General features: G+C 35.4%; 1 protein-coding gene across 1 annotated transcript in view; it reads left to right on the top strand.

Moving 5' to 3' along the window:
• NBAS (NBAS subunit of NRZ tethering complex) overlaps window positions 1–20,651 on the top strand; it is a 160,172-nt gene that overhangs the window by 61,339 nt on the left and 78,182 nt on the right. Inside the window, exons 33-40 of the mRNA XM_071440593.1 lie at window positions 4,629–4,742; window positions 5,639–5,796; window positions 7,140–7,238; window positions 13,716–13,883; window positions 14,474–14,587; window positions 14,873–14,996; window positions 19,615–19,691; window positions 20,220–20,357. Coding sequence (XP_071296694.1) covers window positions 4,629–4,742; window positions 5,639–5,796; window positions 7,140–7,238; window positions 13,716–13,883; window positions 14,474–14,587; window positions 14,873–14,996; window positions 19,615–19,691; window positions 20,220–20,357 — 992 coding nt within the window. The remainder of the gene's footprint in view (window positions 1–4,628; window positions 4,743–5,638; window positions 5,797–7,139; window positions 7,239–13,715; window positions 13,884–14,473; window positions 14,588–14,872; window positions 14,997–19,614; window positions 19,692–20,219; window positions 20,358–20,651) is intronic.

The following is a 20,651-nucleotide window of genomic DNA, read 5'->3' on the forward strand; positions in this document are numbered from 1 at the left end:
TTTTGTGCCTGACTCTCTAGCCCATTGACAAGTATCCACAAGAGTGGCCAGCAGCGTACAAAAGAAACATGATTGTCATCGTTTCAAAGCATGCATGTAAATACAATATTTTCTCCATTATTTAAGAAAGGCTGCAGAGCGTTACTCTTTGGTCCTCTGTGTACCTCTGATGAGTGATGGAATAGGTGACCTTGCACTGAATTTAAAGTCTTAGAATTTGAGTAGCTAGGTTATTAATACCTTTTAAAACAACTTTTAATTGTAATGCTGGTATAGCCTTAATCATAGTCTGTAATGAGGAGCGCTGTATAATTTGATGGTAGAGATTAAAAACATAAATTGAAACAGGACATGTAGAAATGGTATTTATCTATCTGTCAACTTGTAATTTAAGTTACTGAGTTACAATGAATTATTAATATTAATATTATTAATACTGTTTTTAATATGATGAAGAGTTATATTAGGACTTGGCAGCCCTGTTGTGTGATAACAAACACTAGTATTATTCTACAAATTACTTCATAGACAAAAGGGCAGATCCTGCATACAGATTCTAAGATTTTTGAATTAGCATACTTTAAATTTGATATTAGAAAAGGTAAACCTTCCCTGCAGTTTTAGGATGGATAGTCTTTGTTTGCAGGTGTAAAACTACTGTGAAAGGATATCATGATTTCAAACAGCTTCTGATGAAAGCAAATGGTTTTGTTGAGATATTTTGGGATAGGTCTGGATTTTGAAAAAGAGGATTGAGCTTTACAGACTCAATGAAGAATTAGATAAAATGATGCCAGGAGAAAGATTTGATTTTTGTCCTTAATTGGTTTTCACTGCTTACACAATTACCCTGAGCCACCTTTGCTGTGTAGGAAGTTCTGATTTTGTCCTCTGGAACATACTTACTGGTATTGGTTATGCTTGTTTGAAGTTGTAGGTCCCTTCTGTTCCAAATCCACTTTGTAGAGTGTTGTCTTGTGTTTTGTCTGCTCAGTGGAGAAATTTGTTTCAGTATTTTCCCCTCTTTGCTTCCCCTGCCTCTCCACCCTGTATAATTACTGATTGGAAAGACCTGCTTGCTGCATCTGTCCATGTCTATATAAATTTTTATGTGTGTCCATATACAGCATAAAGTGTATGCTGTGTTTTATTATATGTAATAGATAGCCTATAACATCTTAAGAACATACATATTTTAAATTTTAAAAGAATGCATTTCTTGTGGATGCAAGGGTAGATTGTAGAGTCATTATTAAGGAGCTTTGTGAACCATGTATTCTGAATACAGTTTGCTTTGAGAGCAACACTGAAAATTAGTAATAGAATTTATATTCATACTTATCAGAGTTAAAATCTTTCTTAGGTAATGATATATCAGCTAGCTTCTTAATTGCTTAAAAGTATTTGATTAATTACAGTGAACTCTACTTAAGCCTCATGTCACTACCTCTGTAAAGTAAGCCCACAACTGTTATCTTAATTTCACAGATGGGTAAAGTGAGTGAGGAGGAATGTGCTCAGCATGACAGCCAGAAAATCTGCACATGCTCAGGGAGCTGGAGCTGTTCTGTGTCTTGCAATCCTCACTTAACTTGTGCTCTTTGTTAAGAATGGGTGTCACAAATTCATGTTATGCAATTACTTGAGCAGATGTGTGCAAAAAAAAAAAAAGTGGGAAGAAAGCTTCTGTATCAGAAATCAGGAGCATCCTCTCTACTCGTACTGTATGTCAAAAAGATCTGAGTGTTGGTCATTATTTCCTTTGTCAGACTCTCTAGAAATGTCTCCATTAATTCCCTTTTCTCTATGGTAAATTTATTTAATTTTAATATCCATAAGTGAATCTATTAGCTTTAAGCTTTGCTGAGATTCCTTAGTTAAAGCTTGTTTTTGAAATCTATTGATCTTAACATTGACTTTCTTGCATTTGGAATTAACAATGTAGATGGCTTCTGATCTCCTAAATCTAGGCAATATGGAATTTCTGAAGTACAATGTTGATATCATTTGACTTCTAAGTTTTAATGGCATGATTTAATTTGGGATAATGTTATTTTATCCACTCAAAAATAGCATGCATCTTACCCAAGGTATTTCAGTAAGCTTTTTTCATTATATAATCCAGATTGGATCCAAGCTTTTAAAAAGTATTTCAATATCTTTTAATTCTCAAGGAAAAAAAAAATTCTACTATTTCTGAGCTTTCATGTTTTTTCTCTCATTATTTTTATTATAACCTCAGAATCATCTAGGGAATCATCTAGGGTATCCCCTTCCACTTTCCGGTTTCTGAATTTGAGTCTGTCAGGTGTTACCATTAAGGCTTGAAGCAGAATTACTATGTAATATAATCAGGTCACCATTTGAAGAATTTTGTCATTTCTATCTTGGTTTTAAGTCATGGATAGCTGTCAGAATGGCAAGGGAGACAATTTAGACTTCAAAACTTTTCCTTTTATGAGACTTTATTATTAAAATACCATCAAATTATATGTTTATAAAGCTGAAGAAGTGAGTTTTTCTATACCTGAATAGAAGATGATGACTAAACTGCAGCAGTGACCATTATCAGTCACTGCATGGTTAATGAAAGGTGTGTGGAAAAGGGCTTCCCTCAGGGATTCAAGTAGTAACACTGGAGCCAGTGATTGTTCTCTGCCATAAAAGTGAGTGCCAAGGTAATGGAAATGTTAGTGAGTTATCCTTTTATTTTCACACTTGTGCTTTTTTAAAACATGCAGAGTTTTCTCCTGCATCAAAAGTCCTTGGCTGAAACATTGGGGATGGGGACCCTGATACCATACAGCTGCTCAAACACAGTTAAACAAACCATTCCTTGAACCAAATGTTCTTCCTTTCTTTCTTTCAGTCCCACTCATTTTTAAGTGGGCATAAATAGCAGTGATTATTTTGCCTGAAATCTGAGGGATAATAGTTTGATTGTTTCTCTTGACTTTCCTTTGTGCCTGCTACTTATTCAGATCTCTCTGTAAGAAGTCAAGCTGTCAGGGTGAAGTGGGCATCAGGAGTGGCAAGTACGTGTCCCTCGCTCAGAGAAATGACAGTTCACATTTAGCTTGTGAGGATAGAAGCATCTCTTTGTCATCTGTAATTGCTTTTGCCCGAATGAGAGGTTCCCAGGTTCCAGAGGGCATAATTTTGCAACAGGAGAGTCTTGAATGTGATTAATTTGCAGCATTGAGTGCTGGCAGTATATTGAGCAGGAGGCTGGAAGATAAAATGATGGGAAGGTAACCTGTTCTCTCAGCTGAGTTAGTCGTGATGTGCAGGGATTAGGGGAGCCTTGATTGAGTTCAATAATTAGGGTAACTTCACTTGCCTGAATGTCATTGTACTGCAACTGCTACAGCTTTCCTTTTGAGAAAGCTTTAAAAAGAAATTTACTTTATCCATGGTGATGGATCTGCAAAGTGGAGCTAAAAATAACAGCTATGCAATTTAAGAACATGTACTCCTTAAATGGTTTTGAAACTGGATCTGTTTAACCTTCTGAAATATTTGCATTTCACAAGTTGTAGTAATACAGTTTCATAAACCAGTGCCCTTTTCAAATTACTGTAACAACACTGACTGCATAAAATTGCTTTTAATAATAGAGGAGAAGCATGAGCAAGAAGCTTGCATTTAAAAATCCACTTGTTTTTATTCTAAAAATTCTTTCCTTAAATTAATAGTTTATTTTTTCTGTGCATGTTTTGTCACCTTCTCATAGAGTGCATGGATGTACATAGTATTTTTAGCACAAGACTGGACAAACTAATGCCAGCAAATTGTTCACTCTAAATTGAAAAACGCTTAAAAATATATAGATTACTGGTAAAGGGTGACAGTTATAAATGTTATTTGTATTGACTATAAGTGGCTTTGAGATGGAGATGAGCTGTCTCATTAGATTTTCATCTGTGAATGCTGATGTATTAAAATTGAGGTCAGGACATTTTTCTACAAAGATTCTTGATGAAACTTTAGTCAGAGGACTTCAATAGTATCTAAAGTCTAACTTTTGATTCGTAACTAGTGGAAGAGGCATTGTCCAGAAGGTCTGGTGACTGAGATGGATGTGATATGGAAAAATTAGTTTCGGTTCTACTCACTCAATTTATGAGGTTACGGATTTTTAAATGCTTACATTTTCTGCATCTCATGCATTATTTGGAGCCATAAAGTGGCAGTTTAAAATGGGTCTCATATCTACAATATGATAAGAAAACAAACATTTCAATTCTTTTCTTCTATTACAGTACAAAGACTATTCTTTTCAGTGTCAGGATTTTGATTTATATGTCACTTAGCTTAAATATCAGTTTTGATCCTTTGGCCAACACATAAATACAATTTTCAAAAACTTCCTTTTTTTTAACCTTGTCATAAGATGCCAATTGGTTTGGGGTTTTTTGCAAGCTACAGTGCCAATGTTTTTTTTTTTAAATACTAGCTCCTTTTATTGTTTCCTTCAGGAAAACACAGGCAATTTTATTTTTGTTTCAGTTTCAAGGGAGCTTTTCAGGTTGTGGTATATAGTTAATTCTTAAGAAATAAAGTGGCAATCCTAAGTTAACCATTAGTTCCAATTAACTAATAAAAAGTTTGATTTTTTTTTCTTACAGGAGATGATCAGATGGAGAGAAAAGGTCAAATTCTAATCCTTTTAGTGGAACAGGCTCTCAGTTTCCAGGACTACAAAGCAGCTAGTATGCATTGCCAGGAGCTCATGGCCACAGGTGAAGTAAATAAATAAATGGTGCATGAGGTGATGGAGGTGGAAATCTGAGTTCTGACTTTTGTCTTACTGTGAGGTGTGGTACTTCAGATTGTTCCATTTCATTTTAAAATAGCAGTTACATCTTGTTAGTGGAAGTGCACTGGCATTGAATAGAGACACAAACAGCAAATACTGCATGGAATAAGTGTTTACTGAACTACTGCATGTGTAACCTCAGGGAGCTTTTCTGAATGCCTCTGGGAACAGCAATTTCTACTTCTTTCTACACTGTAGCCTCCTCAGACAGGTAAAACCTTGTGACTGCAGCTAGCAGCAAAGTGCAAGTCTTTTAGAAGTCTACCTTTCTATCAAAACTCTAGAGATATATATATATTTGTGCTATTTATATAATTTGTTTATGTGACAGTATGAGTAGTGGTAAGTGAAATACACGTGTCAAAATACTAAGGAAGATGGGATTTGTTTCTTTGGGTCTTTTTTTCTGCTTTGAGAATGAGGGGTGGAAATTCAATATGTACTGAGATTTTTCTAATATATCAAGTGTTACATATTTTGTGCTTTGGTTTTTACAGCCACTCCAGTAAGGTATTCAGTATCATGCACTGAAATAAATGAACATTTTCTTATTGTAATATGTAAAAATACAGGATGTAAGCTTACAGATGCCTATTTTATTGTTATCTACAATATGATAAAAAATAGTCTTTTATGTATTTGGTCAGTCTAAAGTTGAGCTACATCTCTGTTTTATGGAGCCTTTATGGTTCCTTTTTCAGGGGATGTTAAGCCTTGACAGAAATACCACATGCCCTCCTTCCTTTATCTCATCCAATAAGAACGGGCAGCATCCTCCTTTCAGTTGCGATAGGCAGTGTGTGTTGTGTTTCCTTGTAGGCTATTCTAAAAGCTGGGAGGTGTGCAGTCAGCTGGGGCAGTCAGAAGGCTTCCAGGACCTGGGGATGCGCCAGGAGCTGCTGGCCTTTGCCCTGACACACTGTCCCCCCTGTGCCATAGAGGCGCTGCTGGCCGTGAGCAGCTCACTGCAGACACAGGTACCTGGCTCTGGAGCTTCTCTCATCAAAGTCCAGTCCCTACCAAAGTGAAGGGGACTTGGGCTCATTTTCAAGTTTGTTCCCTTAAGTTCTACCCTCCAGTATATTTATATTTGTTCTGCTCTGCTCTTCTACTTTCACTGTTATATTTCAGCAAATCAGGTCTCTTTCTAAGCAGTTTTGTGTGATGAATTGGTTTCTGAAGTGGAAGTGCAGTTGTGTTTTCTATCTTTAGTATTTTAAATTTCTTTATTGATTGCCTGATTTAAACATTTTATTTAAAAATACAGTTGATGAAATTTTAAAATATTTTCCAGGTATTTATACTTTGTAATTAATCTTCATTAAATGTCCACATAAATGTGTATTAAGGGTTTATTAGATGATTTTTATGATTTTTACCCAATATGCAATGAAATTATTTTCTCACAGATTTCAGTGATGTAATGGTTTTAACAACTGCAAGAGGCTTTGTGTCTGAGCAATCTTTATTAACTCTGCAATGACTGACTTGATAGAATCACATGTTAGGTGTTGAGCTGATTGCTGTATATATGCGAGAACACGTAATTGTGGCATTTAAATACAACTTATGTCAAGATGACATAGCAAAAGTTTTATTTGAAATTGACGGGCAGTAATTTAGGTTGTCAAAATGTTAAATTTCTGTTCACTGTAATTGTGGCTTGGCCTACATACTATGACTTGTTTGAGTTCATAGTTGTCTAAGAGTTCACAGTGTTCTTAGATTTATAATTGTGTAAGAGAAACATCTTAGAAGTTTTTTGACACAGAATGTAAGAATGGGGGAGAAGGGAGTCATAGCTACAGCACATGTGCAGCCTGATTTTAAGGCAGCTGCAAGTGTGTATGTAGCCTTTTCCTTAAAAAATCCCCTGAATAGAAATGTCTGTGAGAATACAAGCAATGTGAGAAGGTGGAAGTTCTGTGCAGAGCTTCTGCTCACCAAATCACTGTCCCGTGGAACAAATGTCTTAGTGGAGTTGCCCAATGCCTCAGAGTTCAGATAATGGAGGTTTTCATGCCATTTTTTTACTCTACATTGTACAGCACAGTACATAAAGTTAAAAAAAATAAATCTTAGATTTTGGGAAAAATACTGCACAAAATTAATGGAGAAGGGAGGGTCATTTTGTGTAGGGACTCCAACAGTGAGAGGATGTCAGAGATGCTGTGGTTTCTTCTTTGCATCTTCTCTTTCCCCCTTTTCTGACATGGAAGCCTTTACGTCAGTTTCTTGGGTTTTCTGTGAAATCAGTCATAATTCTTTCATTGGCTTATTTGCCTGGCAAAAGATAATATTTTTTATTTCATGTTTATAGATTCTTTATCAGGCTGTGAATTACCAGTTTCTTCCTTCTGAAGGAGGTGAGAATTCAAGTATCTCTGGGCCTTCTTTGTTGATCAGTAAGGATACAGAGGTAAGTTTTAATGTGAATTTTAAAGGTAATAATAATAAAAGACTTCGTTCTACATTACTCTGAAGAATAGAATTTGAGTTTTTAACAACATCTGTCTGCTTGCTAGATAGAATGAGCAACATTAGACATGTAGTACTTTCTGTTGTTACATTAACTTAAGGGGTTTGCTTCTGTATTTATACTTTGTTCTGATTTTTAGTTGCTTCTTCCTACAGTCTTAGCGCCATTGAAAAAAACGATAAACCCAGAGGCAGGGAAAGTGCAAAAAAACTTATATTGAAATAGACATTTATATTGGTTTAGTTTTTTTTTAATCTGTCCCAGCTGCAAAGCAACAATTTTAAATCTGAAATACATATTTAACCAAAAAATGGTTTTTAATTAAACTTATTTTTCCCCTTAGTTCTGTGCATCATGAAGTTTATGACTTGTTACTTTATAATGTACATACATTGCATGTGAAATTATTTTTATGTGTAAGATCAGAAGGAACATTCAGGCAGGACAACAGGAAACAAGTCTTATTATTCTTTCTGCTTTTATATCAATTATTTTATGTCTATATGTGTACAGTTGCAAGTACTTTTGTCTCTTTAGAGAAGATGTAATTATTTATCTCTTTGTGAGAACAGGAATGTTTTTCACACTCTTTGAATGGAAAATTCTATATTTAATTTATTCTTCTCTCTGTGTTTTGTTTAATGAAATAGGTGAGTGATAAATAAATCTAGGGGTGAGGAGAGGGGATCAAGAGCCTTAAAGAAATACAAGAAAGAAGAGATTAAAAGGGGGTGGTGAAAGAGGGAAGGAAAGAATGAAAGAGAAGATTCATGTTGCATAGGGTGGCTTTTTGAGAAATTATGAGAGTTCCAGCCTCCTCAGAGAATATGTCCATATTTTATGAATGGTTTTTATGTATGAATATATGTGTATGTGTGTGTTAATACACATGTGCATGTATATGTATGTATATGTAGACATACATGTAGATGTGTGTATTTGCATATATATAAAATAAATGGCAGGAAGGTAAAATAGCACTACAAACAGAATTCAGAGGAAGAGGGCCAACATTTTGTGTCTGCCAGAATCATCAGTATGAAGGACAGGTCTGTTTCACTGGCACATATGCATTTTATTTTCTGGAAATCCATAGATACATCTCTCTGAGTGGGAGGTTTTTAAGTAGATGTTAATAAAATTTATATGGGTGTGGATGCATATGTTTACAATATTTTAATGTCTATAAAAATTTGTCATGCATCACCTTTCATCTGCTGAAGTACTGTATTGTGGCAGAACAATTAGGCATGCATATAAATGTTTCAAAAATTTATTCAAAGGTTTATCAGAGTTGAGTAAACTCACTAATTAACTTTGCTATCATTTCAGTTTGCATATTAGAAGCAATTTTCATTATGCTGGAGAATTGACATTCAAAAATTTCTCCAATACAGCTTTCATTTCCCCACCCCCTTAGTTGTGGTTGATTGTCTCTTTAGAATTTGAAGTAGGTAGACAATTGACCTGGCAAGTTTGTATGTTGCTGCACTGAGGTGTATTTTCTTTTTCTTCAGTAAGGCTCCTTGGCATGTCGTGTTTCAGACCGTTACACTAGGAAATAAAGTTCTGTATATTTGCTAATTTTTTTCTTTTGTTCTCTCCCAGTTGACTTAATAGGGATTCATAGCTTTTTTTCATTTCTTGGAATGACACAGGAGGAAACATAGCCAAAAATTTACTCACTGTAAAACTTTGCCTTTGTTACAGACATCTGCAGTGTTAGAAAAGCAATATATTCAATAACTCAGTTTTTCTGACTTCACTGAATCCCATAACTGCAATCCTTGTAGTCACACTTTGTCTAATTCCCTGTGCTTCACCTTCATTGTCTTGCACAGAATTTTTGTTTCTTTAAAGAAAAAAAAAAAAAACAACTGATTTTTCTCCCTTTTCTTGTACTCCTTTCACTTTCACTTACCTCCTGATTAACTTACAGAATCCTTATTTCAGGGAATTGACAAATGGTTTTTCTCACTTACTGATTGATACCTTCTCAAATTGATGCTCTAAGTGTAAGTTTTCTTATCCTTACTTGATTAAGGTCTGGCATACATGTGTTTGGGCATCCCTTTTTCTATTACATTCAAAATACCTATCTGTAAGTATATCACTTTTGCTTTTTAAACTTCTGGTGACCTTTTTCTCTCCCTCTTACTTTTGTCTAGCATTGAATTATTACTCTCCACTACCATTTCTTCCCTTATGTCAACCAACATCATCAGCTTTCATCAGCTTTCTCTTGGTGAACTCTTTCATCAGCTTTCTCTTGGTGAACTCTTCCCTAGACATTACTAATATAATTTCATTTTTATTCAATTTTCCCTCCAAACTATTTCCCCTAAAACTTGCAGAAATCTTGATAGGAGTCTATATATAGTCTATGTAGTCTATATATATCATAGACTGCTTAGAAATGGTTCATTTAATATTCCTCTCATGATGACTTCAGCATAACTTTTCTCCAGGTTTTTGGTGGTCCTACTCTAAAAGAAATTAATGAATGCTGTGATAAAGCTGCATGTCATTATTCTGTAGGAGCTAATGCATGTGCACAAGCTTTGTGTCAACTTCTCACTGTTGTTTGAACTCATGGAATCCATTTGAGAAGTTATGCTGTGGAAGCTATCATGATTCTAATGTACCAGATTGTTTCTAAGCAAAATGTTAAGTTTCACCAATCCTCATCCTTCTTACTTCATCATCTTTTTTACTTGTGTGTGCTACAAATGCCTAAAAAACTAATCTTGTGCTTCTCAACCAAAATATCTTTGAGAAGATTAAGCTCTTGATTAATGAAAAGCCTTTCAGAATATTAATGGTAAAATTATTAAATTCAAATAAAATGCTTAGACATGAGATGCTGTGTTGTGTATAAGCACAAAACAATATTAATCAGTTGCTTTGTAAGTGAGCTCTGAATTTATTAAATCTGCATAATATTTAAATTATGTTTATATCTGTTATAAATTGTTATTTTTTACATATCTGAATATGGAAGCGTAATTACTGTTACATGGCACATCAACCCGAGAGAAATTAAGTTCAAAGTTTTATTTTTAAATGAACTCTTGATAGAAAAGCAGATGTATTTTCTAGACATTTTCTAGAGAAATTAATATGTTCAAATTATAAGAATTATTTTCTTAAAGGCTTCTTAAAGAAAAGAAAATTTTTGATTAACAGAGCATTAGTGTCTGCTTTTCCAATTTTCCCAAGCACTATATCTGGGAAAAGACAGGATCTCTTAGAACATTTGTTTACATTAAATTGGTAGGTCACACATTGTTATCACAGCTGCTTAGAAATTACTAGAGAGTGATGATCAGTTATGCTCTTGTCCTTTAGCTGCTGCTCCAGAATGTCTCTGGCAGATCTGCAGGTGTTAAGCAGCTGTCTTAATTACTGCTGTATATCTCAGGCACTCATCAAAGCCTGTGTTTCAGCAGCTGAATCAAATGCATTGTGTTTGCTTAAGACTGGGTTACTTATTTTTTTCCATGATGTTATGGCCCTAGTAAGAGCCTGAACGTTCAGTGACTCTTGAATATTAGTGTTGTCATCTTGAGCTGAATCTTTTCCATAGTCTCTCATTTAGGGTCTGGTATGTCATTGCAGGACTGGAGCTTTCACTTGGAGTGGTTCATAGCTGTAACAGACATTGAAAAAAAAAATTAAAATCCCTGATACAAAACCCTCCAAGGTACAAAAGAACCACATGTAGGTTCTACATGAATACTTATGTAAAAGAGGCTATTTTAAATTCCTGTTTGGCAATGGAAGTACCAAAAAGGGAAAAGGAAGACCTAATGTGTGATGCTCTGTTTTTGAACAGATTCTACCTCATTTCATTTCCTTCATAGTCTCGACATAAAATGATTCTTAACATACAAAGTGTATGCAGTGTATGGTTTTTGCAAGTTTTAATCCTTGCACCTTGACCAATTGTCATCAAAGACCAAAACCAATCCTAAAATCCACGCTGCTATTGTTCTAATTTATTATTGTCTCTTGTGTGGCTTGTCTCACAAACAGTTGGCTTTGTTATTTGTCCTCCCATGAGACTGTTTGGAATTATATAAGTGTATGTAGGAGCAAAGGTGTATATAAATACAAAAATATGCTGTGTATATTTATATAAATAGCTGTTATTTTATTAGCTATTATTTTAAAGTAACTTGATAATTCAGAATTTGTTGGTTGTCTTTTTTTATACCATTTAGATTCAAGCAGATTTTCAATCTGCTAATTTGTCTACTATTAAATAAGTTGTTGCTGTTATTATTTTGATTTTAATCAGAAGTGCTTACTTTATAAAGGATGTCAGGAAGAATTAATAGAAGAAAATAATTTCTCCCAAACACCTCTCAGAACTCCCAAAATATAACTTCTCCCTAAAGATACAATTAAATGATGCAACTAAAGTTGTTTTCTTGAGATGGGATCTCCAACCTTATTTAAGAAATAACTTACTTTGTGAGAGATTGATTTGAGATAGCAAAAGGTTGTAACCTGTAAGTGTTGCTGTTCCAGGTACAGAGTAAAATGGCTTCTCAGAAAACAGAATTTCTACTTTTTGCTGAAAAAACTGCAATTACCTGTAAGAGGGAAATTATTTTTAAACGAAAATCAGCAGAGTTTGTCTGATAGTAGTAGTGCCATAAGCATTAACACCTGCATACAAGTTGGCTCATTAGTTTTCATACTGCTGAAGGAGGCTGATTTAAAGAAAAGTGCTTTGCTCAAATGCAGTTGACAACTTGGGTGGGATGTTTTTTTCTCACTCTGTTTTAGTTTGGTTTAGTTTTGGTTTATTTTTGCTCCATGAAAAATCAGCTAGGTGTGTTGCAGCATCTTCTTGAAAATGGTGGCAGAGAGGAATTAGTATTCTGTATTTAAAATAAATTACAAAAATTTGTCTTACTTAATACTTCAAATGGTTTGTTTAAAAAACACGTGAACAAGAAATTCTCCCCCCAGGCCACCAGACCTAGGATTTTCCGTTGCTTTTATTTTTTCAGAGCAGAAAATTCTGACAGGTTGTACTTGGCATGCGCTTTCTTAATTTGGTGAAGCAAGAACTGAATGTCCCAGTTTATCCAGTTGATTCATTAGTGGTTCATTTGTGAAATGCACAATATGATTTCAGAAAAGATTAAAACAAATGCTGAAGGACTAAAGATGAACCTGCTACTTCAATGGTCAGCTTGAGGCAGTAATTTACTGTACGTTACAGTAAAAGGTACTAGAAATAAGGTTTTCTACATGTAATTCAACCTTATTGAAGCTGATATGTTTTTCCTCTGAGGTTGCAGTGCGATGTATTTCTCTTCAGCATAATTTGGCATCCTTTGGCTCTCATGTGTGATGTTTTGTCATTAATTAGTAAATTGTAAACTAATACTTTCCAAACTGGTATACAGGTAGAATTTTTCTGTTCCAATATACTTCAGTGTATGGGGAAATTAATAATAGGGTTGTTAGGGATAAACATATGGCTGTTGAAGTTATCTATATGGAGGAAAATACTTGTTTTTTGTTGTGAAAACAGTGTGTTTACCTCAGTATACTAATTATATGTTGGTGATTAATGTGCACACATTGTAAAGCATGCAATGGTCACAAACCTTTGAGAGCTGGAATAGCACAGATCAGACAACATGGATGTTCTGGGTATTATTTAAATGCTTTACATAGGAAGAGCTGGTATAGAGAGCCCCATTTGTGGAACATGTATCTACTCTTAAGAGTGGAGTTATGTGTGAGTTCATACTAAGTGAAGGTATATGTGCATGTATTGCGGAAGAAGTTTTTGATTGAGAAAAGGTTGGGATTCTTGTAGTCCTTTAGGCTGGCTGTTTTTCAGTATTTTGTGTGCCAGCTGCAAAATTTCAAAGCTTGATGATACTTTATCACTTGGTCTAGGGATGTATATTTACATCTCTACTATTTCCCCTATTGGGAGTTCAACTTAATTAAATTAATGCTACCTCTATAAAAATACAAGATTGTCTCTAATATCAGCTTTCTTGAATTATCAAAGATTTACTTTAGTATACTCTATCCTCATGTTTGTAGAGAGGTGATTATTGTTGTGGAAACATTCAACATTTATGTAGAACATTGCCATTATAAACTTTGGAATTAAAACCAGTGCAGTCTGTGGAAACAGGGGGTGATAACTGAGTAAGGGGCCAAATGTTGTGCTGATCACACCACTTACTTCACAGTGAAACTCCTAAATCACTTTTAGTTTGTCTTTTGTTTATTTTTGGCAACTGCTGCCTGAATTAATGGTCATTCAAGTGTGTTATTAATACAGTGTGCCTGAACTCTAATGCATTTGTTTGGCTTTAGGTCACTAACCTAATTACAGCAGGAGTCTAACCCTTGCATTGTGTGTTGGATATGTCACAGGATGAAACCAGCGTCTCCTCTGGGCAGTCCGCTGATTTGTTGTACTGGACGACATCCAAAACCATGAAGGTGTTGTCCAACACAACTCTGACTACCAAAGCCATGCTGCATGCTGTCAGTGATGGGCAGTGGTGGAAGAGATCCTTAACTTACCTGCGACCATTACATGTAAGGGATTGCTGATGTGTCCCCAGATGTTTTTTACACATTTGTGCTACATTAGTATAAAAACTCAGCTCCTTTGTAGGAGCTGATAGCTGAACCCTCAAATCCATAAACAAACTACAGACATCATGGGACTCTTTGCAAGGAAATCCCAGTGAAGGAAGGGGTCTAAAGCTATTTTCTAGTCTATTTTCTCCTGTTTTTTAGCATAGTGTAAGAAGGCCTAATTGAAATTTGGCAGAATTTTAAAACTTTGTGGAGCAAAGCACAGTAAAGCCCACTCTTTAAATACTGTCATCTTGTATTCAAAGCTGTTCCTTTGCAGTTTCTCCTTTCTACTTTCTCTATTTCAGTGACTTTCTATAATGTTTGTGCCACTATTTTCTGTGATACTGCTTTTGAACGTGATTCTCTTTCCTTTTTTAAGAATACTGGACTTCATTCAGAACTGGTTTATGTAAGATGACTCCTTTTGTTGCTCCCAACTGAATTCAATGATCTTTTCATTTACAGCTGTTTCCCTTCTGCATAGTGTTTACAGCATTTTTATGAGCTTCTTTACAACTAGGCTCAACTATACTTATTTTTCCCAGGGCCAAGAATTTGGAGATGTATTAAAAAGGGGGTCTGGAGAAAATGCTACTGTGGAAAAACAAGGCTGTCATCCATTTTATGAGTCTCTAATTGATGATCCATATATTGCAGAAGTAAGTTATGGTTATAGAAGTCTGCAGTTTTTTGTTGAGATCTTATAATCTAGTACAAATACAGATTTTTTTATTATATGTGTGACATGAAATTCTGTACCATAGTAGGAAAATATCATTAAAATTAAACATCATTAGAATTAAACATCATTAAAATTAAAATCATTAGAATTAAACAAAGGAAAGCAAATAGAGAAACTGAGGTAAGCAGCTGGATGTGATGCAAGTGATGCAAATAAAAATGCAGGTGTAGAATGCATATGTCAGTTGTCTTTTTACTTCCAGTCTGAAGTCAGCTATGGAACATACCAGAACAATTCTTTGGAAAGCTTTGCAGAAGTGTTGCTGAGAACAGGGAAACTCGCAGAGACAAAGAGTGAAGGAAAAGACCTACTTCCAACTACAGAAGGTATGGACATATTGGATATATTCACTCCATATATAGTAAATACAGAAGTATCTGTGGGTGGGTTTAAGTGTGGAGAATTGCACAGAACAGTCTGAAGTATTTTCTGGGTGTTTTGCATGAATTGTGATCTGGCTCAATGGCTCTTGTTGGTAAGAAGTCTTGTTAGAATTAGCTGCAGAGTTTTCAAGGGAATAGATGACTTTAAGAGGAGTTGGCTCAGCAAAGATTAGAAAAATGAAAGTTCTCTTTAAATAAGCAGAAAGTGTTATTTGGGGGTTGGCAACGATAGGAGGAATTGTTGAAGGTTTCCTGTATATTACCATGTACAGGTAATGGGAATTTGTAAGCCATTGTGAGTTATTTCTCTGTGTGCCTGCATATTCAGTTGATCAGATTCTGTGCCACTGTTTATCCAGGTTTCAGTATTGCAGGTTTATTGTAGTATTTTATTTGCCAATTAATGCTTAACTGCAGCTTCTGGAATCATCAGGACTTTTTGTCTTCTTCTGAAATGTCTACATGTTGCAGATCATATTTAATAATTTTTTAACTGAAACAATTTCACTTTTTAAAAAAAGATAACAAAAAAACCACCTGTGGTTGTTTATCTTTCCTTTTGGATATCTCCTGCTGGTTTAAGAAATTAACTGTTTAAATATTAGATGCTGTTAGTGTCTTTTGAAGGAAGATATATGTATTATACTTGGCTTGTGGTAAATTCTGTCATGAAAAATGAGTATATTAAATCACTTGCTAGATGAGACGTTTCAAGACAGGCTTTCTCCATAAGCCACACGTTTACTCAAACTGTTTCATGAAAACCAGCATATTTGTCTTAAAGTATATGATTCAGTAGTTTGAGATATGTGGTATTTGTACAGATAACTGTGTAGTTCTAATATAACAACACTCTGAATCAGAAAAGGTTAGCAACAGCTTGTATAAATTGGGTGTGTGCATGTTTTGGTCTTTACATGCTCTCTTAATGCAAAAAAATCCTTTAAAATCAGTACTTAAAATCTCATTTGTTGCATGCTGAATGCCCATAGGCCTTTAGCTTTGATTCCAGTGTCTTAAAGGAGGAGGGGGGGCAAGGATTAAAAAGTATTTATTGCTTCCTTAGGGAAAATGATTTACTTGGCAGATCTGTGGTAATAGTTCCTGTTCGAACTTGAGTAATTGGAACTGATTGTTTACAATTCAGTAGCTGCTTTTGAGATGGAAATTTCAGTGTTGGGGACTTTTCCTTGAAGAAGAACTTTTAGATTTTAGCTTCAGTTTTTGAGCATCTGTCTCCTTCCTCTAAAGTGTGCAGAATAAAATTTTTGCCATTTAGTACTTCTCTTCCACCACTTTTATTCTATAGTCAGTGTTTCACTTAGGAGTCCCTCCAGCTGAAGTTTAAGGAATCACACAGATATGAATCTCACTTATTATTCTGCATTTTAATAATTTTCAGTCTTCCTGAATATTTTTGGAGGATTTTGCCATACAAAACTTGAATGCTGATATGAGGTGTCAGCTGCTGCACTGCTCTAGTAACTGCAAGCGTAGCAGGTTTCACTTGATTTTGCTTACAAGTTTGAATCCCAGCTATTTGTTTCTAGCTGTCTTCTAGGATGGTTAAAACAGCAGGTTTCAACTCTATCAAAAGAACTGAAGAACCTGGAGGGAGATGCAGTTTAGCAAAGAAGTCATCATTGTACTTGGCACTTTTTCTTAGGAGAGGCTGGAGTAAGCATCAGACTTTGTTTACTGTAACAGTGCCTTGTGCAGTGTGAGAGACTGGCTAAACACTTTCCCTGCTGACAGTGTGCATCATCATAGAAGTGTAGAATGGTTGGAAGGAATCTTAAAAATTATTTCGTTTCAACACCTTGCCATGGGCAGGGATGCTTTCCACTAGACCAGGTCACTCTGAGCCCCATCCAGTCTAGCCTTGATAAAACTCTATAATAAAACTCAGGATATCTTGCTGCTTTTATGGATTGGGTGGTGTTACAAGCCTTGCACTTTGACTTTTCTTGTCCTTGCTATCTGGATGTAGGTGGTAAACTGATTATTTCCAAGTGAAATGGTAACTCTCATCTCCCTGGGTCCTGTTAAAGTGCTCCTTCCGCAGCTGTGGGCTGATAGTGCACCCAGACTTGGTGTGGCTGAGGCCGTGTTGTGCATCTCTGTTTAATAGGGGTTTTCTTTCTCCTTAGGCCTTAGGGATTGATCAGGAGGTTGAAGATGAAATTTGAAAAGATGGCTGTATATCCTTCTAACCAGATTAGGCACTAAACTCAGAGTAAACCCAAGACAGTCAGTCATACCTATTAGTCCTCAGGGGTTTTAAAGCAAATAATACCTTAATGTTCCCCATAATTTTGTGGTTAGTTGTAGATATGGCTGTTTAACTGCAGTATATGCTTCTAAGTTTATTGACATTTTATCATGGGCTAAATTGAAGACTCAAAGCAATTTTTGCATTTTTTTCAGAGGAAAGCCCATCAAAAGTGAGTTGAAACTTTCTATGTATGGAGAAATTCCAATTTTCACAGATAAACCATTTTTTCAATACTTAGCCTCTCAAACAGGCTGTGGCATAAAGACCTGCACAGGAAACGAAAATATTTATACAATCAAAATATTTTTGTGTTTCTGTGAGAAAGTTGTGCTTGTGGGACAGCAGCATTGGCATTTTGCTTGTCACTGCCTGCCCTCCCTGGTTTGCCAACCCTGTAATGTCCAATCCCTTTGGTAAATTCCTGATTTGGTAGTGGTCTGAAATGACATTAAGTTCCTGTAAATTTTGTGAAGATAATAGGACAGAATGGCATCCTGCTGATGTCTGGAGCCTGTGACTTGAACTCAGCCCTGTTAGACTGCGGAGGATTCTTGCATGGCTTCCCTGGGAGACAGAAAGCTGTATGAAATTATTTTTGCATACATGTATTTGTGTGTATGTAAAGTGCACATCTAAGTATGGATGCATGAAAACCTACCATGAACACATTAGCATGCAGAAAAATTATTGAATTTTTTTTTTCTTGGAAGGTATGACAATAGAGGCAATTCTTTCTTCTTACATACCTTCTGGGAGTTGGGATGCCATTGTGTCACACTTCATGCAAAAGTGTGAAGAAAATCATATTGTTTTCTGGCCCTGTATTGTTCTTTGTAATTATTGCTATCCTAATGGTGAAGATCAGTTTTTGCAAGTGTGTCAGTAGTCATCTTGGGGATGTTAAGTTGAACGGGAACCCATATTTTATTCTGTATTCAGGAGGTTTTACTAACATTAATTCTCCAAAGAAAGGGAAAAGAGAGCAGACCCGAAACTTTTCCTCCTCCCTTTTTTTTTCTGTTTAACTAGAGGTGGTTGTAAGAAAACATAAATTAACTGCTTGTTATCAGAGGAGGAGCCAGCAATTTTCATCAAGATTTTAATATTAGATATTTCTGGAGTTCTTACTATCTTTGCTTGGACAGCATACAGGTTATTTAGAGTGTAGCAGAAACAATCTGTCAGAAGCAAGAAACTGTCTGAAGCACAGTAAAAGCCATTTGAAGCATAAAGGATAGGTGCTGTTGGATAGGCTTATGTTGCAGCCTCTGTGGTGACTTGTCAAAGAAATTTAGTGCTTGTATCTGGCTGAGGGCCAGCATGTAAATCCACTTCAGGCTGATGGCAAATTAATGATAATCTTAAAATTGTAATTGGTCATTCAAGCCTTTTATAAGTCATTCTTTGGAACAAAGAATTAACTGTGGGAGTGTGTACAAAGTAATTGGGTTTTTACCAGCATGCCCTGCAGAGGAGTTTATGTAATGTGGGAATTAACAAACAGGTGTTTGAGACTTCCTTGAAATAAACAAAGAGCTAAGTTGCTGCAAGATAGCTTCTTCCTATTGAAATAATATTGTTATTAATAACATTAGTAATAATGTAATCTATAACAATGGAAACAACCCCTCCCCCCAAGTTTGGTATCTATAATGCAGGAAAAGCAGGTGATTTTTGTGTCAATTTTACCAGAAGTATATGAGTTTATAATCAGAATGCTTATCCTTTAATGAATTTATTACAATTGCTGTAGTACTGATACTTGTTTTCAGTACATGGCAGAACCCTTTTTTGTGGTGTTTCTTATGATACTTGTGGGTTTTGTTTTTATTTTTGATTAAGGCAGAAGTTTTTAATATGATTTGTTGTGTTCAGTGATAAGGGAATTTGAGCTCAGGCTTGAAGCGAAGACATTTTGTACCATTCCTCTTCTTGATATCTTCGAACCTTTAGAACATTACATTACTTCCTTGATTTTGCAAGCAAAATATTTACTTGGAAATCAGTACAGGTGGTTTTGTTTAGCATTTGTTTAGCATAATCTCATTCTTCTTTGGTTAATGCATCAAACACTTTCCTTGGAAGTTAAGGTAAAGCTGTGCTGCAGTATAATTATATATTATCTCTTTCTGGATTGTGCTGGTAAGTGTTTAATTAAGTATGTCTGGAGTGCTTCAAGCTAGTGTCTAATAAAATATAGTTGCCCTGAAAACATTTCATTTGCTAGCTCTCAAGGCCAAGTGGGTCAGAAATCCAAACTTTGTGTCTGCTCCATCTCTGTTGCAGTTCTGCTACAACTGGCAAGTGATGCTTTACCAAAGGATGCGGCCTTGTCTCTTGCCTATCTGCTTGCACTGCCACAGGTATGTTGACAGGGGCTTTGTATGTTTTTGCCAGGAAAGACTATTCATAGCAGAATTCCATTAGCAAATTTCATTTCCTTAAGATATTAAGAGCTTAAGTATTCAAATTCATTTTAATACACATTTTTACAGATTGGGCTGGTGCATATAAAGGAAAGTGAACATATGCCATTGGACTGTCCATTGAGCATGGCACTGATGAAAAGATACATTTTCCTACATAAAATAGAAGTTGGACCATCAGACTGACAATTCTAATGTAACTCAGAAATGTGGATAACATCCTTGTGGTATAGAAGCAGCAATAGTGTAGTTGGAAAAATGTTTTGGTTAGGTGTTTGTGCAAGGGGGAAAAAACCACCATAATGTAGAATTATCTTTATGTATGGCGGTTATTGATTTACTTCTGTGCCAGAAAAACACAGAGCTATTTCTAAATGATAGCAAGTAGCTTTTTAGAAAGTTTGAACACTTAATGTTGTATGCTTGCTAATTCTTCCATGTAAATTAATTCTCTATTTCTTCTAGGTGGTAGATGCCAACAAATGCTTTGAAAAGCAATTACATTCTGCGTTATCTCTCCAGCTGGCAAGTTATTACTATAGCCTGCAGATCTATGCTCGTTTGGCACCATGTTTCAAGGACAAATGCCACCCTCTCTACAGGGTTAGTACTCTTTTCTTTTTAAAGCCACATTCATTAATGTTCAGTGTAAAAGCTATTCTAAAAAGCCAGTACATGAGTTAAGCCGGTTAAGGGGCTGATCTGACTTACACTGTAAGCAGCCTGTTGTGTTACGCATAATTATTCTTCTACAGTGCTGTAAACAAACAAGTACTTCACAATTTGTGGAGGAGTTTTTGAAGCGCAATATCAAGTGTCATTTTTAGGTAACAGCACTATCAGTCTTCAAAGTAGCTTATAAGCACTAAGCAGTAATGAGTATAGCTTATGCTGTTA

This window comes from Agelaius tricolor, unplaced genomic scaffold, assembly GCF_023055355.1.
Source record: "Agelaius tricolor isolate 1412-34295 unplaced genomic scaffold, bAgeTri1.0.p SCAF_1, whole genome shotgun sequence".
NCBI lineage: Eukaryota > Metazoa > Chordata > Aves > Passeriformes > Icteridae > Agelaius > Agelaius tricolor.